This window comes from Bos indicus, chromosome 19 (genome assembly GCF_029378745.1).
Source record: "Bos indicus isolate NIAB-ARS_2022 breed Sahiwal x Tharparkar chromosome 19, NIAB-ARS_B.indTharparkar_mat_pri_1.0, whole genome shotgun sequence".
Lineage (NCBI taxonomy): Eukaryota > Metazoa > Chordata > Mammalia > Artiodactyla > Bovidae > Bos > Bos indicus.
This window is the reverse complement of record NC_091778.1, coordinates 58,026,495-58,052,315: the sequence shown is the minus strand read 5'-3', so window position 1 is coordinate 58,052,315 and position 25,821 is coordinate 58,026,495. Positions and strand designations below refer to the sequence as shown.

Here is a 25,821-nt window from a genome sequence, read left to right as displayed (position 1 = left end):
TACACAGCTTATTTTATTGCAATTATAGCTCAATAAGGGGCTTCCCAGGTGACTAGATGGTAAGAATCGCATGTCAGTGCAGGACATGCAGTCCCCATCCTTGGGTCAGGAAAACCCCCTGGAGAAAGAAATGGCAACCCACTCCAGTATTCTGTACATGGGACTCTCCAGGCAAGAATACTTAACACCTAGTCACCTGAGATGGCCACCCACTCCAGCATTCCTGCCTGGAGAATCCCATGGACAGAGGAGCCTGGCGGGCTACAGTCCATGGGGTCACAAAGAGTCGGGCATGAGTTAGTGACTGAACAGTAGCACACCTCGATAAAACCGTTGAGAACTGAAGGGAGGGAGACAGGGAGCTGGTGTTCCCTGCGGGTCCTGCCCATCCCCATCCTTCATGAGTTCTTGGCTGCACGCAGAAGCATCTGGGCTCACTGGACTCCCTTCACCACCCCTGCCTCCTCCCAGGAGAACCCTCAGTCCTGGGACATAAACGCACACAGAAGCGGCTCAGCTTCCTCCTCCTCAGGGCTCCCTCCCCAGAACCGGCTCACCACCCCTCTCCTGCTCCTGCAGATTTGCCACTGCACCTCCAAGCCCCCTCCCCTGCGAGGCCCTTGGAGGGTGACAGGAGGCAGGAAGAAGACTCAGGGGGGCTATGTCTTTGGAAGGCTAATCCGGAGGGAGAAGCCTTAGCTGCAAAAAGATCAGTCTGAGGACTGGAGTCACAAGGACTTTCAAGGAATTTCATTCTGGGCATATCTGAACACCGAATGGGGCAGGTAACTCTGCAAAAGTGCATTGGCTTTGAAAGCCAAAAGCCGAGTTGAGATGGGGGCGGAGATGTGCGTGTGACGGCCTTGTTCGTGGAGGGGACACTGGAGAGAGTGCTGGGGATGCTGCTCAGAGATGAGGGCAACAAGGACAGAGTCCAGGAGACGCCGGGGTGAGGGGCATGAGAGCGAGAAGAGGAACTCGGCCAAGTGAGAGGAGACTTCCCTTGTGGCTCAGCGGTTAAGAACCTGCCTCCCAGTGCAGGAGACACGGGTTTGATCCCCGACCCGGGAAGATCCCACGTGCTGCGGAGCAGCTAAGCCCATGCACCTCAACTACTGGGCCTGAGCCCTGAGCGCTACATTCTTCCTGATCACAGACCACCATTGCTCCATCACTCGTCTCCCCGGCTCTGCAGCGCTCTCCTCCCAGCCCCGCCACACACATCATGCTGTTCAACTGGCCACCTCCTCAGACCCTCACACACACACTTGCAGGGAGATCTTGGGCAACTGGGATGCTCTGTGTCTCCCCAGCCACGGAGGACATGTAATCACACCCATCACACACTCTAAAGGACAGCAATTCATGAAATTGGGAAATAAGAGCAGAGAAACATGAGGGAAGTAAATGAGAGAAACTAAAAACTAATGATTTGGACACATAGAGGGCAGTTTGCCTGTGGGCTCAGGTCAAGTCTCTGGAGAGCAGCTGGTATTGATGATCCACAGGGCGGGGACCCAGGGGCAGGACATGTGGCTGCTCCCAGTCCTCCAGATGACAGGGGCTGGGCTTCAGGAACTGGGACCTGCCAGGCTGGGCTAGGACACAGAGAGGGTCTGTGCTGGGGTAAAGAGCAGGGCCTATCCATTCATCCATGCACTTATTTTTTTAAAGAAAGGTTAATACGTTTGTGTTCTCTGACAAGTTCTAAGGTAGGTGTTGGGGAAAAAGTGAAAATGAATAACATGAAGATCTGTTTTCTAGGGTACCGTTTCTCAATGCCGGCAGATAGATGGGTAAGAAGACAGAAGGGTGGGTGGACAGATAGGTAGATAGACAGAGGCATACGTGCATGCGTGTGTGCTTGAATGTGTACATCTCTGAGCTTTATTTTTTAATATTTATTTATTAATCTGGCTGCATCGGGTCTTAGCTGCAGCACAAAGGCTCTTCACTGCATCATCAGGATCTTTCTCGCGGCACAGGGGCTCCAGGGCACGCAGGCTCTGTAGTTGTGGCTCACGGGCTTAGTTGTCCCTCTGCATGTGAGATCTTAGTCCCCACCAGGGATCGAACTCTCATCCCCTGCATTGACAGGCGGATTCTTAACCACTGGACCACCAGGGAAGTCCTGAGGTGCTTTTAAAGAGCACAGATGCTCAGACTCGAGTAGTCAAGGTAAGGCTCAGCATCTGGGTCATTTCAAAGCCTCCACCGCTGGTCTGGACTTGGAGCCAGAGCTGAGAACCCTTCCTCTAAAAAGAGCTCGGAGGGCGGGGAGGAAGACAGGCAGCAAAACCAGGGCGGGGCCGGGTCTCGGGGTGTCCCTCAACCCCGCTCGTCAGCTGCCTGAGTTTCTGCTCCGGACGAGCCAAAGACCAGCCCATGGTCCAGAGGGGCGAGTGTGACAGACAAGACAGAACGAAGACGCCTGGCAGCCCCTGGAAGAGACCCAGTCGACTTCGGAACCAGAGAACCCTCAGAAGGGATGCTATCTGAGCCAAGCCTGGGGGGATGGGTGTTAGGGTCTGACTCCTTCAATTGGAGAAGAGAGAACGTTCCAGGTGTGGGAAACAGCTTGTGCAGAGATGTGGAGACACAAAAGAGCAGTGTTTAGTGTGGGGGTGTGTGTGTGTGTCTCGTTCATCAGAGGGTGTGTGTGGGTGTCGTGTGTCGGGGAGGCAGAGCTCTGGGAACTCAGCAGAACAACCTCCCCAGCTCTGGGCTTCAGGACTGAGCCTGTGGACTGCGGGCTGGAGGGGAAGGCGGTGTTGCCTGAGAGCGAAGGGTGGGAGAGTTTCTGAAACGAGGCTGTGGCTAGTGGTCTGTGGGATGAGGAGTCTGCAGATGCTTCTGTATTTGGGCAATTAGGACCCCAGAGCGGAGCTTGACGAGAGAGGTGACAGCAAAGGTAACACTGCAGGGGAGGAGGAAACAGGCAGGACGTGGGATCTGAGCACCCCGGGGGCAGAGGGCAGAGGCTCCTGGTCAGTCCCTGAGGAAGGTGCCGAAGCCTGGAGCAGCGCCCAGGCCCACCCTGGGCTGCAGGAAGGAGGAGATGCGAGTTGGGTTCCTGTTTTCCAGGCTGCTTCTGCATCCATGGTGTCGGTGAGCAGCCCCAAAGGTGGTCTGGTGACCATCGAGTGTCACTATGACCCTGGGTGGGAGATCTACATGAAGTGGGGATGCCGCGGAGAGAACTGGGGCTCCTGCCAGATCCTTGTGAAGACCACCGGCTCAGAGAAACCAGTGTGGAAGGGCCAAGTGTCCATCTGGGATGATCATAGCAGGCCCATGCCCACCATGACCATGGAAGGGCTCAGGAGAGATGACACTGACCCTACTGGTGCGCGATCCAGAGAACCAGGCCTGACCTGGGGCACCAAGTCTATGCGGCCGTCCACCCAGGTAGGAACTACGCTCCTGTCCTCCGAGGCCCTGGTACTGACCCGTGGAGGGTGCAGAGCTCTTCCTCTGTCTGCCTGAGGGGGTGGGGGGAGCCTTGAAACTCACCTGAGACTACATGTGTGCCCGTGGTGGTTTCGCGTGCCCGTGTGTGCACACACGTGCATGGAAGGGGGTGTGTAGATTTTCTGGAAAGCCTGAAAGAAAGTGTGAACCTGGCATCTCTGCACGTCTCCATCTGTTGTCATCAGGGGGAGGAGACTCAGACAGGCTTGTCCCGGGAAGGCAGGGGCTCTTTACCAGGTCATCAAGCAACGTGTCCACCCTCAGAGTAGCCCCAGCCTAATCGGGGGCCTTGTCATTGTGCAGAGAGGGGTGGGGGCCAGAAAGCCATAATCCTGGGTGTCTCAGCTGAACAAGTGAGCCCCACCCCCTCCTTCTCTGGCAACACGAGGGCGGGGAGGATGAGGGACTCTGAACGAGGACAAGGAAAGGCAGGACCCACCGTAATCTAGGAGCCTCCACCGGCCTCCTCTAGCTGCCTCCAATCCCTGGAGGAGATTCTCAACTCAGCCGTACGTGCCCCAGAGGCACGAGGGTCTCCTTCAGACAGAGGCCTGGAAAGACAGTCAGACTCAGCTCCCACCCTGAGCTCCTCCTCTAGAACCTTCACACCAAGGTCTTATCTCCACTTCCACACCAGGGTAACCCTTCCACAGCATCCACACAGACACACAGATACCAGGTAGGTAATATCTCTGTTATTCTTTTTTTTTAATGGCCAGTTTCTTTTTTTATATATATTTATTTATTTGGCTGTGCCAGGTCTTTGACTGTGTGGATCACAACAAACTCTGGGAAATTCTTAAAGAGATGGGAACACCTGACCACCTGACCTGCCTCCTAAGAAATCTACATGCAGGTCAGGAAGCAACAGTTAGAACTGGACATGGAACAACAGACTGGTTCCAAATCAGGAAAGGAGTTCGTCAAGCCTGTATATTGTCACCCTGCTTATTTAACTTATATGCAGAGTACATCATGAGAAACCCTGGGCTGGAAGAAGCACAAGCTGGAAACAAGATTGCCGGGAGAAATATCGATAACCTTAGATATGCAGATGACACCACTCTTATGGCAGAAAGCAAAGAAGAACTAAAGAGCCTCTTCATGAAAGTGAAAGAGGAGAGTGAAAAAGTTGGCTTAAAGCTCAACATTCAGAAAACTAAGATCATGGCACCGGGTCCCATTATTTCATGGCAAATAGATGGGGAAACAGTGGCAGACTTTATTTTTTGGGCTCCAAAATCACTGCAGACAGTGACTGCAGCCATGAAATTAAAAGACGTTTGCTCCTTGGAAGAAAAGTTATGACCAACCTAGACAGCATATTAAAAAGCAGAGACATTATTTTGCCAACAAAGGTCCATCTAGTCAAGGCTATGGTTTTTCCAGTGGTCATGTATGGATGTGAGAGTTGGACTATAAGCAAAGTTGCTGCTGCTGCTGCTAAGTCGCGTCAGTCGTGTCCGACTCTGTGCAACCCCATAGACGGCAGCCCACCAGGCTCCCCCGTCCCTGGGATCCTCCAGGCAAGAACACTGGAGTGGGTTGCCATTTCCTTCTCCAATGCATGAAAGTGAAAAGTGAAAGTGAAGTTCCTTAGTCGTGTCCGACTCTTCGTGACCCCTTGGACGGCAGCCTACCAGGCTCCTCCATCCATGGGATTTTCCAGGCAAGAGTACTAGAGTAGGGTGCCATCGCTTTCTCCTAAAGAAAGCTGAGTGCTGAAGAATTGATGCTTTTGAACTGTGGTGTTGGAGAAGACTCTTGAGAGTAGCTTGGACTGTAAGGAGATCCAACCAGTCCATCCTAAAGGAGATCAGTCCTAGGTGTTCATTGGAAGGACTGATGAAGCTGAAACTCCAATACTTTGGCCACCTGATGTGAAGAACTGACTCATTGGAACAGACCCTGATGCTGGGAAAGTTTGAAGGCGGGAGAAGGGGACAACAGAGGATGAGGTGGTTGGATGGCATCACCGACTCAATGGACATGAGTTTGAGTAAACTCTGGGAGTTGGCGATGGACAGGTAGGCCTGGAGTGGTGCGATCCATGGGGTCTCGAAGAGTCGGACACGACTGAGCGACTGAACTGAACTGAACTGAACTGTGCCAGGTCTTAGGTGCGGCATGCAGGATCTTCAGTCTTTGTTGCCGCACGCGAACTCTTGGTTGCAGCATGTGAGATCTAGCTCCCTGACCAGGGCTCAAACCCAGGCGGCTGCATTGGGAGCTTGGAGTCTTAGTCACTGGACCACCAGGAAAGTCCCTATCTGTGATTCTTGAGCCCACTTAGAAAGCAGAGAAGTCTTTCCAATTTTGGTAATATATGCAAATATGGTATATAGAGTGGGGAAGTATGCCGGTTCTAGAATGTTCCAGAAGTTAGCTGAAAAAAGGCAGCCAAGCTGGGGTGGATATGTGGAAGAGGAGTTGGCACTGGGACAATCGGAGGCTGAGACCCTCCAAGCCCAACAGTCCTCACGGGCAGGGTGGTGACATGGGAAGCCACTGGAGATGGAAAGACTCCAGGGGGACGAAGAGGCCACTGGTGCTCAGTCGGGTGCAGGGGAGGGATCTTGGGGTCACATGGCATCAGGGCAGGAGGCCCAGAGCCCGCTGCAGCCAAGGCCGAGACTCAGAGAAAAGCTGTCTTGGCCTGATTTAAAACCCCAAGGAGGGACTTCCCTGGTGATTGTGGTTAAGAATCAGCCTTCCCATGCAGAGGATGCAGGTTCCATCCCTGGTCAGGGAGCCAAGATCCCACGTGCTGTGGGGCAGCTAAGCCCCCATGCCACAACCTGAGACCTGCCTGCTGCAACTGCAACCTGATGCAGCCAAAGAAAAAAAGGAAAACAATCCCACGGGGGGGGAACTTGGTTCTGACACACTCAGCTATGTCAACAGGTCTCTGCGATGACTCGGAATATTTGTAAAATGCCCACCTGGCCCACCACCCTCAAATCCCTCACACGGTGGTAAATGGATTCTCTGTAAATGAAGGAAGGTCATGTTTTGAATAAAAATCAAAAAGATGCAGGAGAAGGCCAAGGTGGCTGATCAGTGGTGCTCAGACAGAAAGGTTCTTAATCCCCGGGGGCAGGGGGCAGGGGGCAGGGGTGGAGAAGGCCAAGGGGAGCCGCCTGGGTCACCCTGGGAGCCACGCTCTGCTCTGTGTGTTCAGCAGGAAAAGCAACACCCTCCCCGTCAACAACATTCACGACTGGACCTGTGACCACAGACACGGCTGAATCCATGACAACAGACTTGACTGAGCCTGTGACAGCAGACACCTCCAGCCCCCCAGAGTGTCAGCAGCAGCCAACCCACGGCCCTGAGCAGCGTCCCCACCAGGCAAGCAGAGACAGCCTCCTTCAGACCTTCCCCACGGCTGCCCAGTGGCTGCTTCCCAGGAGGCACTCAGTCAGGGACCCCCATGTGGCCCTTCTGATGTCTCCTATGCAGAGAGAAGAAACAGCCGTCTGTCCTGGGCTTCCCCTTCCCCGTTTATGCCTCCAAGGACTGACAGAGCTGCCCACTCCCTACGAGGAACCAGAACAAACCTCTCCAGCTGGGCTGCAGGAGGCAAGGCCGTGGTCTCCCTCTGACCTGCCCCCGCAAGCCCAGAGAAGCAAAAGGAGGTGTACTGGGGTTCAGCCTCAAGTGCGCCAGAAGGGAAGCACTCCGTGAGTTTCCTGTGGCTGCTGTAACATCGCCACAACATTGGTGGCTTCAGTTCAGTTCAGTTCAGTCACTCAGTCGTGTCCAACTCTTTGCGACCCCATGGACTGCAGCACGCCAGGCCTCCCTGTCCATCACCAACTCCCGGAGTTTACTCAAGCTCATGTCCATTGGTGGCTTAAAGTATCACAATTTTATTATCTCCTAGCTCTGGAGACCAGAAATCTGAAATAAGTCTCACTGGGCTACAATCAAGGGGCTGGCGGGACTGAGTTCCTTCAGGGGCTCTGGTGTAGCATCCACCTCCTTGCCTTTTCCAGCTTCTAGAGGCCACTGCGGGCTTGCCAAGGGGCTCAGCGGCAAAGAAGCCGCCTGCCAATGCAGGAGACACAGGTTCGATCCCTGGGTCGAGAAGATCCCCTAAAGGAAGAAATGGGCAACCCACTCCAGTATTCTTGGCGGGAGAACCCCGTGGACAGAGGAGCCTGCGGGCTATGGTCTATGGGGTTACAAAGAGTTGGACACAGCAAGGAGACTAAACAGCAGGAGGCCTCTGCATTCCTTGGCGTTTGGCCCCCTCCAGCTTCAAGGCCAGCTGTAGTGCCTCAAGTCTTCCCTGCATTGTGCTGCTTCCCTCTCAGAGTCAGTGGCTCACCAATCTTAAACCTGTCTGCACGATGAAGCCCCCCTTGCTGTGTAAAACAGCACATTCGCAGGTTCTGGGGGTCAGGACGTTTTGTGTGTGTGCGCGTGCTGAGTCGTGTCCCAGTCTCTGTGGCCCCATGGACTGTAGCCTGCCAGGGTCCTCTGTCCTTGGGATTTCCCAGGCAAGAATACTGGACTGGGTAGCCCTTTCCTGACCCAGGGAATCTTCCTGACCCAGCAATGGAGCCCTAGTCTGCTGCACTGGAAGGTGGATTGTGTACCACTGAGCCACCTGGGAAGGGGAGGGTCATTAATCTGCTCAGGACAGTCACAGGCATACGCTCTGGCCCTCCTCTCCCCAGGTGTTAGGACGTTCCAGGAGGGAGTGGGGAGCTAGGGTCCCTGCTTTCTCACATTCACAACATGGGAAAGAGGCATGACAGCAGCCTGAAGCCCACCCCCTTCAGAGGTCAGCTCTCTCATCAAAGGGGAGCCTCCCCCCCAACAGGCTGCCCCAGTTTCCTCCCAGCGCAGCCTGGTGCCCTCCAGCTCCCACGGTCAAGGTCCAGTTTCTCCCTGGGTCCTGCCTCCCAGAATCACCCTCCCTCATCTTCCTCCCCTGCTGTGGTCCAGCTTCCTTTCTCGAGGGTCCTGTTGCTTGGAACCTGGGCCCCTGGCTCTCATTTGTGCAGTAATGAGTCTGAACAGGACGAGATTATGGGAGATGCTTCACGCCCCACTTCTGCTTTGCTCGCTGCTGTGGGGGAGTTGTCCCTTGCAGCCACAGAACACAGGACTTTGAGAGAAGCTGGAGAAGCCAGGGGCAGTGGGCAGGGGGTGGAGGGAGAGGAGGGTGGGGCAGTCTCTGTGCTGGGACTGGTGAGAAGAGCGCAGTGGGTGAAGGGCTATTTTAAGGCTGGCATCGCAGCGTGCCCGCTCTCTCTCTCAGGAAAGCGGGTAGTGACAACATGACTCACCACGCTCAGGGCAGATGGAGGCAGAGACCAAGGCTGGCGTGCCCTGGGGTGGGTGGGTGGGGGGTGTTGCGGGGAGAGGGGGGTCCTTGCCCTGCTTGTGGGGGAGGGGATCAGACTCTCTTCTGTACCGGGAGGGGCTATCCGAGGAGCAGAGACAACCACAGGCCCAGCAGTGTGACTAGACCAAAGTGTCAAATATGTGTTATGCGTATATATGTAACACAAATATATTATTGTGTTAAATATTGTATATTATGCATATATATTGGAGAAGGCAATGGCACCCCACTCCAGTACTCTTGCTTGGAAAATCCCATGGATGGAAGAGCCTGGTAGGCTGCAGTCCATGGGGTTGCTAGGAATCGGACACGACTGAGCGACTTCACTTTATTTTTTCACTTTCATGCATTGGAGAAGGAAATGGCAACCCACTCCAGTGTTCTTGCCTGGAGAATCCCAGGGACGGGGGAGCCTGGTGGGCTGCCGTCTATGGGGTCGCACAGAGTCCGACACAACTGAAGCAACTTAGCAGCAGCAGTAGCAGCAGCATGCATATATATAGAATCTAGAAAAATGGTACAGCTGAACCTATTTGCAGGGCAGCAGTAGAGACACAGATACAGACAACAGACTTGTGGACACAGCAGGGGAAGCAGAGGGACAAACCGAGAGAGCAGCATGGGAACATTGTGCGTGTCAGTCGCTCAGTCGCGTCCAACTCTTTGCGACCCCGTGGACTGTAGCCCACCAGGCTCCTCTGTCCATGGGATATCCCAGGCAAGAATACTGGAGTGGGTTGCCATTTCCTTCTGCAGGGGATCTTCTTGACCCAGGGATCTAACCAGAACCCAGGTCTCCCACATTGCAGGCAGATTCTTTACCACCATCTGAGCCACAAGGGAAGCCCATTACCATATGTGAAACAGATAGCCAGTGAGCTCAGCCCAGTGCTCTGTGACAACCTAAGAGGGGCAGGATGGGGTGGGGGGTGGGAGGAAGGCTCAAGCGGGAGGGGACATATGTATATCTATGGCTGATTCAAGTTGCTGTATGGCAGAAACCAACACAACATTGTAAAGCAATTACCCTCCAATTTAAAAATTACATATGTGTTATGTGAGATATTCCTTCTTATACGCACTATCTGATGGGGGTCAGAGCAGGGACAGACCCCTCCCCAGGAGAACCGAACAGGTAAATAGCCAGGTTGATGGGGTTGAGGAAGCTTTCTCTGCTTCTAAGAGGCGATATTAGATCTGAGCTTGAAAGACAGGCAGAGTTTACCAAAGGCAGCACAAGGTGGCCGGGCAAGCTGAGGCCGAATCAGAAAGACAGGAGAGGGTCTAGACTGCGGGGGGTTTGAGGAGGATCGTGGGGGAGCAGTCACAAGGCAGGACGGTAACAGATGGCAAAGGGTGCCGTCCCCGGGCCGGGTCTGTAGGGAGGCTCTGAAGGCTTAGCCCTTGAGCAGAATGGCTGTGCCCCTTGAGGAGACTTCCCCAGCAGGGACGCAGGCTTGCCCCTCTGTCACCCAGGTCTGAGCTCAGGGAGGGGGCAGAGAGGCAGGGCCAGGGGCTCCCCTAAAGACACAGCTCACTCCTGTTACCTGTGCCTCGTAAGTGTCCTCCTCTGCAACATCCACATGGTGCTCTTGACCTTTGTGGAGGTGGCCTGCTGTGTGCTGCACCGTGGCTGAGCAGGAGTCTGGGGCAGCCCAGGGGGCGATGAGCTGGGCTGAGCGGGAGAACCACAGCGCACTCACCACCAACACCCTCCCGCCCTCCCGCCTGCCGAGCGGATGGAGAAGAAGCTCCCGACTTCTTATCAGAGAAGGAGCAGTGATTTCAGTCCCAAAGGAGATGAGCGTCCCTGCTGCGGTGAAGATTCCTTTCATCCTGGCCTCGGAAACCTGATGGGGCCTCTCTGCCTCCTGCAGCCTCCACCGCAGGCTCAAAGAGAGGAGAGGAGATGGCGTTCCCCTTATACACGGGGTCCTCGGAGGCCCCTGTGATCTCACCTGGAGTTGGGAGTGTCCTTCCAATGCCTCCGTCCCTGTGACTCTGGAGGGAGGGTGGCTCTTCCGAAGATAATTGACTAAGACCTTGTTCAGGGCTCCCGCCCAACAATGGGTTTCAAAATTCTAGACCCATCGGTTTACATAAAACTGGAATTAAACTAAAAAGATTTAGGACTTCCCTGGTGGTCCAGTAGTTGGGAATCCGCCTGCCAATGCAGGAGGACACAGGTTCAATCCCTGGCCCGAGAAGATCCCACATGCCTCAGGGATGTTAGGCCCGTGCACCACAACTCCTGAGCTCCAGAGCCTGAGCCCCACAGCAAGGCAAGCCACTGTGATGAGAAGCCCATGAGCTGCAACGGAGAGCAGCCCCCTTGCTCGCCACAACTAGAGAAAGCCCACACCCAGCAACAGAGACGTGTGCGGCCAAAAATAAATAAACAAATAAAAAATATTTTTTAAAAAGCTTTAAGGTGTGTCTAGATGGGCAAAGACCCCCCCACCATGGGCCGGGCGTCCAGGGGTCCACCAAGCCCACCTTCTGTTGCATCCATACCTCCTCGAGGAAGAGTGGCCTGAACACAGAGAATGAAGATGGGCTCGGTGCAGAGCCCAGCTCCTGTGTTTGTGAGCTGTGCATTTGTGCTGTATGTTTCCTATTAAAGTCTATGGATTTCCTGCGCTCCTCTGAGACTGTTTCATTGGGACACTAGTTTCATTTTTTATGTGTGAGAGGATGACCCATATATTCCAGAGGGTGTGAAGTGACCCTAAATCAAACACAAGAGTTAGACTATATCTGGCAGTGGTGAGTTGGCAGCAAATAGAGCGGGGAGACCTGGAAGATACCTTTTTATCCCCTCACAGAGGTCATGATCGGACTCCCTACATGTAGACGCCAACTGAAAGCGATGGTTGTACTGGTGGTTCAGTTGCTCAGTTGTGGCCGACTCTTTGCAGCCCCATGGACTATAGCCTGCCACGCTCCCCTGTCCATGGGATTTCCTAGGCAAGGATACTGGAGTGGGCTGCCATTTCCTCCCCCAGGGGATCTTTGGGAGGATGATAATGGGAGAAGCATTGAGAAACATTGCTCCAGTCTGTGACTGAGGCAGTCCTAGTGCCCCCAGACTCAAGGAGGGGAAGTAAGGCCCAAGCCTTGATAGGAGGAGCGTCAAGGAACTTTGAAGTCACACTTTAAAGCTGCCACACACAAGTCTTGATCCAGCATCTTCACATCACATATAAGAACAAGGAGATGTGAAGGGTGAAGGGTAAAGGCCCTGGGTGCCCAGTCACAGAGCCAAATAGCAGAGTCAAATCTGCCCTGGACCAGCATGCGTCTGGCTCACCCACTGTCCCCACAAATCCATCTGTGCTCTTGAGAAGGTCAGTTCCTAAGCCTGCTGAGGGCACCATATGGCCCCAGGCATAAATACCAGGCAGATACACAGTGTTCTGAAATTCTCTGCTTTTCTCAGAAATCAGACTGTATCCATAACTTGCATGGATTTACGGACATGTTTCGTTTTGATCATGGTATTTTATTAATGGAATCTCTTGCCCATACGTAAACATGAGAGATTTCACCTCCAGCTTCTCTCTCTTTATTTGCCATGCCATGCAGCCTGTGGGATCTTAATTCCCTGACCAGGGATCGAACGCACACCCCCTGCTTTGGAAGCATGGAGTCTCAACCACAGGACCCCAGGGAAGTCCCCCAGCTTCTCTTTTAAAAGTAGCAATGGCTGAAAGCAGTGGACCCACGATGCCACATCCTCTACATGGCATCAGAGTGTTTTAAACCTTCCCTGGGCTCCCCCGGGCCTCCAGGACACCACTAAAACTTAAAGATTGGAAAGGAAACATAAAAGTGTTCCTTTTCTCAGATGACATAATTGTCTATGTAGAAAATCCCGTGGAATCTACCAAAAAAACAAACAAACTGCTCAACCAATAAATGAGTTCAACCAGATCGCAGGATACAAGATCAATACACACACAAAAGAATCATATTTCTAGATATTAGCAACAAGTTGGTAGAAAATAAAACACTATTCGTAACTGCTTCCCCCCAAAGAAGAAATACCTGGGTAAAGATCTAATGGAACCTGCATAGCATCTGTGTGCTAAAAGTTGCAAAATGCTGATGACAGAGGTCAAAGAATATTTAAATTAATTGAGAGCTACACCTGATTTGTGGATGGAAGACTCAACGTGGTAAAAATGTCAATTTCCCCAATATTGATCTATGTAATTGCTTGTTTATTGTCTTGCATGTGTGCATGCTCAGTCAATTCATTGATGTCCGACTCTTTGCATCCCTGTGGATTGTAGCCTACCAGGCTCCCCTGTCCATGGGATTCTCCAGGCAAAAATACTGAAGTGGGTTGCCAGGCCCTTCCTCAGGGGATCTTCTCTGACCTGGGGATCTAACCTGCCTCTCTTACTGTCTCCTGCATTGGCAAGGAGGTTCTTTACCACTAGCACTTCCTGGGAAGCTCCCAGTCCCTCCTAACTGCAGGTGCTTCAAAGACCCTGTCCTTGGTCCTGAACTCTTCCCTTAACGATTCTCCCTCTCCCTGGGCTCCAGTTTACCACCCCACACATCTTCCCTGCAGCATGAATACCCTGCTAACCCACGTCTCTAGCTTCTGACTGTTTCTCTATGCCTGGTAATCCCAGTCTCATGGAGAAAACCAAGCTCTGTATCCCTCTAGCCTGCTCCCGACTTCCCTATTTCTCTCAATGATGCCCTACCCTTCTGGTCTTTCAGGCTTGACATCTCTGTACTTCCAGACTCTTCCTATCAGACTATCTTACTCATCAGCTGGGTAAACCTTCCTAAAACATATCCATGACTCCATGTTGATCTGCTCAAATTCATCCAAGCGTCTCAGTCAAAGCCTGAGTAGAAGTTGGAGTCCAAACCCCTTCAGCACACCCCCACCTTAGTTTTCCTGGGCCTTCCCAGGTTTTGCAGTTAAAACTGCACTGCCACAACTTCATCCCACCGGAATCTTAAACACACCTCCACCATGCAAAACTGTGTGTGAACCTCACACTCTGCTGATTGGTCTTCTCTGACTGACTATTACAATGAGTATTTTCTGCCTCCCTGTTTTCACTTCTGCTCTTGCTGCTCTGGATATGTTCCTTCTCCCGGCTCCCCAACCCCACCTTACCACCCCACTCAACTGAAAGTATATACCTTCTTGAAGGTCAGTCTCAAATATCACCTCCTCCCACTGATCCAGCCGGTGTGACATAATATTTTCCCCTCTGACATCATGGAGCATTTTGCCTATGACTACCCCGTGGAGCTTGCTAGCCCTGTCTGTGCTCTACTGACGTGTGAGTTTATCTTCCTTATGAGGTGCATTGCAAGCTCTTCTCTTGCCCATTATTATGCTTCCTATACCACCCTGTGTATATTTTACGGTCATGATTAATATGTGCCTCTTTAGAACGAGGTTTTCCTTCAGCCGAGTCTGGGGCCAGCCCCAGCTCTCCCTGAGATGCCACGAATGTACACACCCTTATGGGAGCCACATCAGAGCTCAGGTTCAGAGAACAGCAGCCCTGCCTGAGAACTCAGTGCTCGGAGGAGCTCTCAGAGGAAAAGGGTCACTATGGATGCAGAAAGGTGAGTGGAAATGTTGACAGACTGTGCAACTCTTGCCTGCATACTTCAGGGAGGGAGTATGGATATGCATCCAAGAACCAACTGAGCACTCCCCTGGGCTAAGGGTGCCTGTGGTTATGGTGGCGTCATACGATCCCAACGTGGTGAAGCATCTCCTTTCCTCTGGGTCCTGTACCCTGTATTTGAAGCTATGTCTGCCTCTTCTGCAAAAATGGTTGATTGTTGATGGATGGTCTCAACCAGACTTCCCCTAAACTGGATAAACCTGGACTCTCCATTGACTCTATGCACGGGAGACCCTCCAAGTTAGGGAATTCCCAGAGTGATATTAGAGGTACCCACTGCCTCCTTCTACCATTACTGCTCCAAAGAGAATTTTAACTCGAAGCTGCTCAGTTGTGGCTGAGCTAGACAGAGATGCACTCAGCCAAGTCACACACCGGTCACAAGGACACAAGAAGGTTTGAAGCCCAAGAGGCGTTGGAAAAGAGGAAATAACCCTGAGCTCACAGGACAGCTGCATGAGCAAACTCTGTCAGGACTAAACTCCCTTGGAATTGTCCCAGAGAAGCAGATGGAGCCCTGTGAGCCCAAGACTGAAGCTGGGAGGGGTGTGTCCCCAGGGAGCCTCCTGTCTGCAGGGAGGAGGTGGGCATTTCCCTGGCTATGCTGAACCCAGAAGCTTTTGTGCCAAGGAGAAGAGTAAAATGTCAGGCCCCTGAGCACGCAACTTCCAGAGAATTCTGGCCCTTGGGAGGTGGGTGTGAAGTCCAGGAATCAGGAGATCTGGGGAGGAGAAAAGAGAACCCCCAAGCAAGGGCAGGGGTGGCTGAGCCCTTCCTCACCTGAGGACTCAGAACAAGTGTCTTCTAAGATCCAGGACCCTCCCTGGACCAGCGCCCCCAGAAGACCTAAGTCCTTCCAGAATCTAGCAACTGCTGTCCCCCTGCCCTGGAGCCCAGAATCTGAAGGTCTCTCTTGTCCAGTCTGAAGAGCTGTATTCCTGGGCAGGGCATTCCTGGGGACAGCACACTGCACGGTGGACCTCCCTGGTCAAGCTGTCTCTTTCTTCCTCCAGGGCGCCTCTGAGGTCTGTTCACCCAGAGGACAGCCCCAACCATGCCCAGGAACAGGGGCAGCTTCAGGAAGACCAGGAGCAGGAAGTGGACATTGCTGAGCTCGGACCTGTGGGAGACACAGTGACTGGAAATGAGCTGCCTCCCCTGGAGGAGGTCCCAGGACCCTTCCCGTCCCACCTCTCTCTGCGCCCCAACACTAAAGCCTAGATAAAGTGAAGTCACTCAGTTGTCTCCAACTCTTTGCAACCCTGTGGACTGTAGCCCACCAGGCTTCTCCATCCACGGGATTTTCCAGGCAAGAGTACTAGAGTGGGTTGCCATTTCCTTCTCCAGGGGATCTTCCTGACCCAGGGATCAAACTTGTATCTCCTGGATTGTAGGCAGATGCTTTACCATCTGAGCCACAGGGAAGTTCCTAGATAACTCAGGATCAAACCCAGAAGAGACCCAAGTCAGGGCAGCCCCTCTCTGGGACTCCTGTCATCATTCCTGCCTCAGGAACTGCCCTTGGGACTCTCCTTAAGGGGAGGGGAGGGAGCAGAGGGAGGAGAGGGACCAGGCAGTCCCCCTTCCAGAAGCATGTGTCCAAACTCATCCTCTCCATCCCTTTCCTGCACACGTAGTCTTCCCTGTTATTGGCTGGCTTCTTAAAACCAGTCCTCACCCACACTTTAAAGCTCTCGCCCCCCATTCCCTTCAGGGTCTGACGGCAGCATCACAGCCCTTCTGGGTATCTTTGGAAGGAGGAGACAGACCCAAGTGTCAGCCTGGAACCAGCGCACCTCCCACAGACCCCACAGGCAGCTCCTGGAAGCAGAATCTCTGGTAGAGTAAAGAACTTTAGATGCGAGCCTGGGTTAGGGACGGCAGAATCAGGCCCCTGCATCCAGAGCCTGGTGAGAAGGGAGACGGGGAGGGTGGGGATGGGAGGAGGGGCTTCAAGTCCTCCAGAGGAGGAAACCAGCCTCCATCTGTGTCCCTGCAGCTGCCCCTCAGGGGAGAGGGTTCACAGAACGGGTGCTATCTTCCACTCTGCATGCAGCTTTGGAGAATATAAACATCAGAACCAGAGCTGGAGGGAAACCCAGCAGAGGGTGAGGTACAAAGGTCATGGAGTGCTGCCAGGCCCAGCCCCAGGCCCCGCCCCAGGGCCCCTAAGGCTGCTGACCCTCCTCCCCCATGGTCTCCAGGCCTGCGGCCCTTACCCTGGGCAGCCAGTCGATATCTCCTTGGCGCTGAGGTTCTGTCCGTCATTCACTGTCGGGGGGCTGGCCGGTACAGCCAGACAGGCGGTGCTCCCTGGGGTGGTACTTGGTGCTGGAGATCAAAGCATGGCTCAGGCATCACTCTTTCCCCAGTCCCACACTAAACACCCATGTGGCTCTGATGTCACGTAGAATCATCCAGTGACCACCACTTTGTACTGAAGCGAGTCATTGTGTTCAGGGGTCTCTGCCTCTCTGTAAGGACAAGGATGATGCCCTGTGTGGGGTACCTATGGCCTCCAGCGCATGCTAAAGCTGAAGAGTCAGCTGCCTTTCTCCCTGACCATACCCTAGGCTCCTCCCAACACTACTGAGACAGAGGACAAGACAAGACCCAGGACACTGTCCGTCCTTGTCCCCCATCCTTGTCCCCAAGCCCACTCTTTTCCCAGCAGCTCTACTGCTGGACCGAAGGCAGCTCTTACCTGGGGAAACAGACACCTCAACCTGGACCGAGGGGTCCCAGGACAACACGTCCAGGATCCAGACAGTCTGAATTCGACACCAGTAGGACCCAGCGTCGTTCGTGCTGAGGTTCTCCATGATCACTGTGAAGGTCAGGTTGTCCGCCTGGTCTCTGATGGACACGCGGCCGTTCCTCCTTTCTTTCTCTTCTCCTTTGGTCTCCACAATCTTGCGACACACTGTGCCATACTTTCCTCGGCACCAGTATTTGTTATGCCCCTTGTACGCCTTCTCATACTGACACCGGACATGCAGAGAGCTCCCCATGGTGCCCGCCACAGAGCTGGGGCCCGTCAGCGACCAACAGCCTGGAAAACACAAGTCAGATCCCAGGACTTGTCCCGAGAGGCCCCATCAGCAGCTGTGTGCTTGAAGCCCCAGGGGAAAGTTACTAGGGAGGCGTGGGCCATCCCAGGCTCAGGGCTGGGGACCTGGAGAGACACCTGGATTTAAGACCTAAGCCAGAGGGTCTGGAGACGGCGGTCAGCAGGGCCAGCTCAGACCCGTGCCCCACGAGCCCAGACACGCTGCCTGGCTGCACGGGCACCCTGTCCCTGGGAACAAGGGGAGTCAGGCCACGGTTGGAGGTGGGAGTAGAGAGGGCTGGCAGTCCTGCCCTGTTCTTTTTTGTTGTTTGCTTGATTTGTTTTAATTTAAACTTTTTATTTTCTACTGGGGTATAGCCGATTAACAACATCACGATAGGTGAACAGGAACAATTTGTTTCAGGTGAACAGGAAAGGGACCCAACTGTAAATACACAGGTATCCATTCTCCCCCAGACCCCCCTCCCATCCAGGCTGAGGTATCCATTCTCCCCCAAACTCCCCTCCCATCCAAGCTGAGGTATCCATTCTCCCCCAGACTCCCCTCCCATCCAGGCTGCCCCATAACGTTGAGCAGAGTTCCATGTGCTACACAGTGGGTCCTTGTTGGTTCTCCATTTTAAATACAGCAGTGTGTACATGTCCATCCCAAACTCCCCAAGTATCCTCTCCTCCCATCCGTCCCCTCCGGCAACCATAAGTTTGTTCTCGAAGCCTGTGAGTCTCTTTCTATTTTGTAAGTTTATTTGCATCATTTCTTTTTAGATTCCACATATAAGGGTTGTCATACAATATTTCTCCTTCTCTGACTTACCTCACTCAGGATGACACTCTTTAGATCCATCCATGCTGCTGCAAATGGCATTATTTCATTCTTTTTAATATCCCGCCCTGTCCTTAACCCTGCAACCTCTGCCAGGCATGAGGTTTGGGCGTGTAACCAAAACACTTTCCTTTGGAGTAAGATTTCTACATCCTGGGTGTTTTGTAATTCAAACTATTTCTTTAAGAGTATAATTTCTTGGGCTTTCCCTGGTCGTCCACTGGTTAAGAATCTGCCTTGTCATGCAGGGAACATGGGTTTGATCCTTGGTCAGGGAACTAATATCCCAAATGCTTTTAGCATTAGCATTGAAGAACCCACGCACTGCAACGAGAGACACATGAGACACAACAAAAGACACCACCTGACAACCAGAGACTTCACGCGCCACAACGAAGCCTGATGAAGAAATCAATGTTGTTAAGAGTATAACTTCTTGTTTACTCTGCTCTCCACATGTTCTCAAGGGAGAAAAGATAAATCTCTGGCTCTCATCACAGACCCTCAGATTTAGAAGGTGGATTATAATATCTCAGCCCAATTTTCTACCTCACCCACAAATATATCAAAAATGTTCGTGAAATATGTTGACAAACGCTACCAGGTTACTGGTGTTTGAATGAGGAAGCCGGATTGGATTGGGAAGGAGCTGGTAGGTCTAAGTTATAGGTAGCATCCCAATTCTTGGGTTGGCCAGTGAGCTCACAGAGGTTTGCTAAATTATATACGATTAACATAAAAGAGGGCCTTGTATGGACCAATGATGAGAAGGCATCTAGCCAAGACCAACCCAGTCTGGACACTGGAAGTTAAGGAAAAAAAAAAAGAAGATTCTAATTCCAAGAGAGTACTCTCCTCTGTCCTGCTAGAATGTGCCTGGATGCAAGATTAGCAGGTCTTACATGGGACCATATAAATTCGTGTGTGCATTTTTTAAGGAAAGTGTTTGCTGGTGGCTTGAAGTTCACAGGAGCTCAAGTCGGAGAGCAATGAGTTCATAATGGAAACACTAGGTGGTCAGCAGAGCAATCTGCAGGATGCACCTTGAGTGGTTTTGTGAATATCACAGGCTTTGCTTTGTTCTAGATACCCCTTGGGCGTCAGAAAGAGCCCTGGGGAGGAGGCTCATCTGGATTTAATTTTCAGTAATTTCACTTACTAGATATGTCACTAACCCCTTCACGGTCTTATCTGCAAAGTGAGGATGATACTAACTGCCCTGCATGAAGTTACTCAGAGGGGAACAGTAGGAAGTTTCCTTAAAAAACTAAAAATAGAGCTACCATGTGACCCAGCCATCCCACTGCTGGACATATGTCCAGAGGAAACCATAATTCATGCTGCTGTTGCTGCTGCTAAGTCGCTTCAGTCATGTCCAACTCTGTGCGACCCCAGATGCCAGTGTCCATTCCCCAATGCATGAAAGTGAAAAGTGAAAGTGAAGTCGCTCAGTTGTGTCCAACTCTCAGCGACCCCATGGACGGCAGCCCACCAGGCTCCTCCGTCCATGGGATTTTCCAGGCAAGAGTACTGGAGTGGGTTGCCATTGCCTTCTACTGTATATAAAATAGATAGCTAATAAGAACCTACTGTATAGCACAGGGAACCCTACTCAATACTCTGTAATGGCCTATATGGAAAAGAACCTAAAAAAAGGGGGATACCTGTATGTGTGTTGCAGGCAGATTCTTTACTGCTGACCACCAGGGAAGCAGCCTGCAAAGCAAGAGACCCAGGCTCGATCCCTAGGTTGGGAAGGTTCCTTGGAGAAGGGAAAGGCTACCCACGCCAATATTCTCGCCTAGAGAATTCCATTGACAGAGAAGCCTGGTGGGCTACAGTCCATGGGGTCGCAAAGAGTCACACACGACTGAGCGACTTTGACTTATATCCGTATGGCTGATTCACTTTGTTATACACCTGAATGCTGTACACAACATTGTCAACCAACTGCAATCCAATAAATTTTTTTGAAAAGTTGCTCAGGGGGCTGAATTGTGCCATAGATTTGAAAGTGTTTGTAGGTTGTAAAGGGCTTAATAAAGATAAGTTCTGTTCTTGCTCATTTTATATCGGAATCCACTTCCTCCGCCTTCTTTCTTTTCCTCTCTGCTCTGGAATCACCCTTGCCCTCTTTCTTTATATCCCTTACAACCCTCTTGGGTACCCTCCTTAAATTTAAAGTAATCACTTTTTTCCAGACCGTGGTTGTAACCCCAGACGGGTGCACAGGGTGGAGGAGGGAGCTGGGATGAAAAAGAAGAACTGAAATTTAAATCTTTACAAGTGACTTCAAAGTTCCAATCTGAGCCCACATGAAACATCAGCTGCAAATGTTCTTAAGATGGAAAAATGAGGCTGTGGGTCTGGAGGGTTCAGCCAGTTTCACAGAAAGGGGTGAGAAGAAGTTTCCATCTTCAGTTTAACTGCACTTAGGCTGGGGCACTTAGACATTTTATTAGATTTAAGTAAGAAGATTTAAACAAGCACTGATATGCTGGTAAACAAGCTCCCTAGGGGAGAAGCCTGATTTGTGGTGTTTGCCAGTTTCCAAGGTGTGAATACTCTAGCCCGTGACTGGTTTCTTTCTCCTTTTTTATTTTTTTTTAAACTTTTTATTTTATTTTGGAGCACAGTTGATGAACAATGTTGCATTCGTTTCAGGCTGTACAACAAAGTGATTTAGTTATACATGTGTAATACATTCTACACATATAGTATTTTCCTAATTACATTGTTACATATTGAACAGAACATTGAACAGAGTTCCCTGTGCTGTACAATCAGATCAGATCAGATCAGTCGCTCAGTCGTGTCCGATTCGTTGTGACCCCATGGACTGCAACATGCCAGGCCTCCCTGTCCATCACCAACTCCCAGAGTTCACTCAGACTCACGTCCATCGAGTCAGTGATGCCATCCAGCCATCTCATCCTTTGTCATCCCCTTCTCCTCTTGCCCCCAATTCTTCCCAGCATCAGAGTCTTTTCCAATGAGTCAACTCTTCCCATGAGGTGGACAAAGTACTGGAGTTTCAGCTTTAGCATCATTCCTTCCAAAGAAATCCCAGGGCTGATTTCCTTCAGAATGGACTGGTTGGATCTCCTTGCAGTCCAAGGGACTCTCAAGAGTCTCCTCCAACACCACAGTTCAACAGCATCAATTCTTCGGCGCTCAGCCTTCTTCACAGTCCAACTCTCACATCCATACATGACCACTGGAAAAACCATAGCCTTAACTAGACAGACCTTTGTTGGCAAAGTAATGTCTCTGCTTTTGAATATGCTATCTAGGTTGGTCATAACTTTCCTTCCAAGGAGTAAGTGCCTTTTAATTTCATGGCTGCAGTCACCATCTGCAGTGATTTTGGAGCCCAGAAAAATAAAGTCTGACACTGTTTCCCCTGTTTCCCCGTCTATTTCCCATGAAGTGATGGGACCGGATGCCATGATCTTCATTTTCTGAATGTTGAGCTTTAAGCCAACTTTTTCACTCTCATCTTTCACTTTCATCAAGAGGCTTTTGAGTTCCTCTTCACTTTCTGCCATAAGGGTGGTGTCATCTGCATATCTGAGGTTATTGATATTTCTCCCGGCAATCTTGATTCCAGCTTGTGTTTCTTCCAGTCCAGCATTTCTCACGATGTACTCTGCATATAAGTTAAATAAACAGGGTGACAATATACAGCCTTGACGAACTCCTTTTCCTATTTGGAACCAGTCTGTTGTTCCATGTCCAGTTCTAACTGTTGCTTCCTGACCTGCATACAAATTTCTCAAGAGGCAGATCAGGTGGTCTGGTATTCCCATCTCTTTCAGAATGTTCCACAGTTTATTGTGATCCACACAGTCAAAGGCTTTGGCATAGTCAATAAAGCAGAAATAGATGTTTTTCTGGAACTCTCTTGCTTTTTCCATGATCCAGCGGATATTGGTAATTTGATCTCTGGTTCCTCTGCCTTTTCTAAAACCAGCTTGAACATCAGGAAGTTCACGGTTCACGTATTGCTGAAGCCTGGCTTGGAGAATTTTGAGCATTACTTTACTAGCGTGTGAGATGAGTGCAATTGTGCGGTAGTTTGAGCATTCTTTGGCATTGCCTTTCTTTGGCATTGGAATGAAAACTGACCTTTTCCAGTCCTATGGCCACTGCTGAGTCTTCCAAATTTGCTGGTATATTGAGTGCAGCACTTTCACAGCATCATCTTTCAGGATTTGGAAGAGCTCAATAGATCCTTTAAATCTCCCCCTTTTCCACCCACTTTTCCAGAAGAGTCTGTCATTACATTGGGCAGGCTCTACATTTTGTGAGGGAACCTAACAAAAAAATTACTCTAAAAGCATGAAGAAAGCCCTCTAATTTTTATCCTAAACTTACAAATATCATATATTAATGTATATATTATGGAATCTAGGGAAAATGGTATAGACGATCTTATTTGCAAAGCAGAGCCGAAGATGCAAGGAACAAACATACGGACACCAAAGGTGGAAAGTGGGGAGAACGGGGCGAGTGGGGAGATGAGACAGTCGTGTTCACATCACTATGTGTAAAGTAGATGTGAGAACCTGCTGTGTGGCCAAGGAACTCTATTCAGGGCTCCATGGTGACCTGAATGGGAAGGAAACCCACAAAAGAGGGGGTATATGTGCACATACGCATGACTCACTCGACTGCACTGCAGAAGCTGACCGTCACTGTGAATCAGCTCTGCTCCAATAAAAATTAATGTTAAAATGTGTTCTCATGCACTTTGAATGTCTCTTTAAAGATTTTCTCTTCTGAAAGTTCAACCTTTAAGAAACAATTTGATCATGTTCTTCCAGGAGGGAGTTAACGTGGAAGCTGAGGTTGCCCTTCTAGACTCTTCGTTCATCCCTCCTGACAAATCTTTTGTACCCCTTTCAACTGAGCCCTGACCAAACAGAGCGGCTGTTCCTTCCTGAGCTTTCTATGGTCTCTAGTATCTCCATGCTTTTGCATCAGCTACTCCGATTTTCCACTCAGCTGACTCATTCATCCTTCCAGACTAACTCCCAGTGATGCTTTAGGGAGACCTGTATCCTTCCAGGAGCAGAACTAGGGGCCCTGTGTGCACGCTCATCACCATATGAGCAAACCTCTTCTATAGCAAGTTCCACACATGTCTGACTCTTTGCAACCCCATTGACTGTAGCCCTCCAGGCTCCTTGGTCCAGGGAATTCTCCAGGCAAGAATACTGGAGCGGGGGACTCCCCTGGTGGTCCAGTGGTTAAGAATCTGCCTGCTAAGACAGGGGACATGGATTCAGTCCTGGGCGGGGAAGATCCTACATGCTGCAGGGCAAGTACTGAGGCTGCACACCTCAAGCCTGTGCTCTGCACGAGAGAAGCCGCCGAAATGAGAAGCCATGCACCACACAGAGCAGCCCCTGCTCGCCACAACTAGAGAAAGTGGCAAAGACCCAGTGCAGCCATAAACAAATTCTTTTTTTAAAATTAAAAAGAATACTGGAGTAGGTTGCCATTCCCTTCTCTGGGGGAATCTTCCTAACCCAGGGATCGAATCCACATCTCCTGCATTATAGGCAGATTCTTTACTGTCTGAGCCACCAGGGAAGCCCGAGTTTCATGCAGCAGCATAGTAACTTGACACCTTCATTCAATCATGAGTCCCTGAGTGCAGAAATTGCTCTGAATTACCGCATCCAGAACAGTCCTGGCACATAGTTGGTGCTCAATAAGTGTGTGTAGGCACACAGTTGGTGCTCAACAAGTGTGTGTAGGATCATAAGATGAATGTTTGAATGTATCAGAGGATATACAGACAGATGAATTGATGTGTCCCTCCCATTTCTGCTGATGCTCTGCCCCTGGCTTGAACCCAGGACAGACCTTCTACCCTTCCAGGGTCCTGCCCTCTGCAGTACCAAGTTCCCAAAGGCCCCAGCCCCACTTACCTGGGAGGCAGAGAAGGAGAAGAGCTGAGGGCAGCCACATGATCCTATCTCCCTGGCAGGTGGCCCCAGAGGATCCAGGTCCCGGCCGAAGTCTAGGCGCCGACAACGGCGCCTGGGTCACCGGCCTTCCACTTGTTCAACATTCCTTTGTGTTACTTGCTCATCTACTTCCTTTATAATTTCTTAGCTACTTCCTAATTTGAAGCCTTACTTAGAAAAAGGGGAAGGGTGGCAAGAGACACTTCAGAGAACAGACAAATCAACGAGAGAAATCTACCAATTTTTTTGTCCATTCAGTGACACTATAAGGTTTGAGTCACACCTTGAGCCTTCATGATCTCTATCCCTAGATATAAAGCAACAGAGAAGCCCCCTGGTCCCTCGCCTCCCCCTTCTTCCCTCCTCTCTGGCTGCCTACTTTTGTTGTTGCTGTCGTTTTGTTTTGTTTCTGGACACACCACATCACATGTGGGATCTTAGTTCCCCGACCAGGGATCGATCCTGGGCCCCCCGCACTGGGAGTGCAGAGCCTTACCTGCTGGACCATCAGGGAAGGCCCTTCTCCCGTGTCATCCCTTCAACACTGATAACAGCGGGAGGGAGGCTATGGGTCTCACGTTATTTGATCCACCAAGAGGATCAAACAAATGTCCAGTCCCTTCAGTCTTGCTTTTCTGTTGTTTTCTTCTGCTTTCTTTTTTTTAATTCCTCAATATGATCCTGGAGTTGTTTATAAAGTAAAAGAAATTCGAGTAAGCAAAATCAAGGGCTGATGCCTTAAACTATATATAAAATATGACTAATGTGGTCACATTTCACTAAAATCCAATATGAAAGCGCACCCACTGTGATAGATGAGTCAATACAGAGACTTCCTCCTAGACCCAAATAGGAATTCTGTATAAAACACAACCCTGAAAGTTGTAATATATAACTGAGGTCAAAATCATGCAAAGAACATCCTCAAGTGCCAGAAATGTAAAGGGAATTGAAGGCCAAGACCAGGAGTGGGACCTGATACCGAACAGCTAATGGAAACTATTAGAAATGGATAGCTCTCTTTCAGGTGGAGAGAGGCTGGCATTTAAACAGCCCCTCGGGACCTGGACATCCAGTAGCATTCCCAGCGCAGGGGGTCTGGGTTCGACCACATGCCACAGCTAAGACACACACAGCCAAATAAATCAATAAATATCCAAATAAATGAAGAAACAGCCACTCAGGGCCAGAAGCCGATGTCTCAGGTCTATATTAGGCAGGAGCTGGAGCTCCCTGCCAAAATCTGGGATCCGTAAAGAGACCCTACAGCCTCAAATCAGAGTGAAGGGAAGCCTCGTGGAATCATGACACCATCCTGACCCCTTACAGCCACGTATTAAAGAGTCTCCCATAGAAACGGGGACCTAGGTTGGACCACATACAAATGTGAGCTTCAAAGTCCCAGTTTCTCATGACACGACACGTATAGACGTAATATAGATAAACCTCCC

At 51.0% G+C, this 25,821-nt stretch overlaps 1 protein-coding gene across 1 annotated transcript; it reads right to left on the bottom strand.

Moving 5' to 3' along the window:
• Positions 1-12,311: 12,311 nt before the first annotated feature.
• On the bottom strand, positions 12,312-24,631 carry CD300E (CD300e molecule). The gene is made up of 4 exons (XM_019982606.2): positions 24,332-24,631; positions 17,204-17,551; positions 16,719-16,830; positions 12,312-15,619 (listed from the first exon to the last, which is right to left on the bottom strand). The coding sequence occupies exons 1-4, from the start codon at positions 24,369-24,371 to the stop codon at positions 15,346-15,348; spliced, it is 774 nt and encodes a 257-aa protein (XP_019838165.2). The 5' UTR covers positions 24,372-24,631; the 3' UTR covers positions 12,312-15,345.
• Between the last annotated feature and the right edge of the window lie 1,190 nt (positions 24,632-25,821).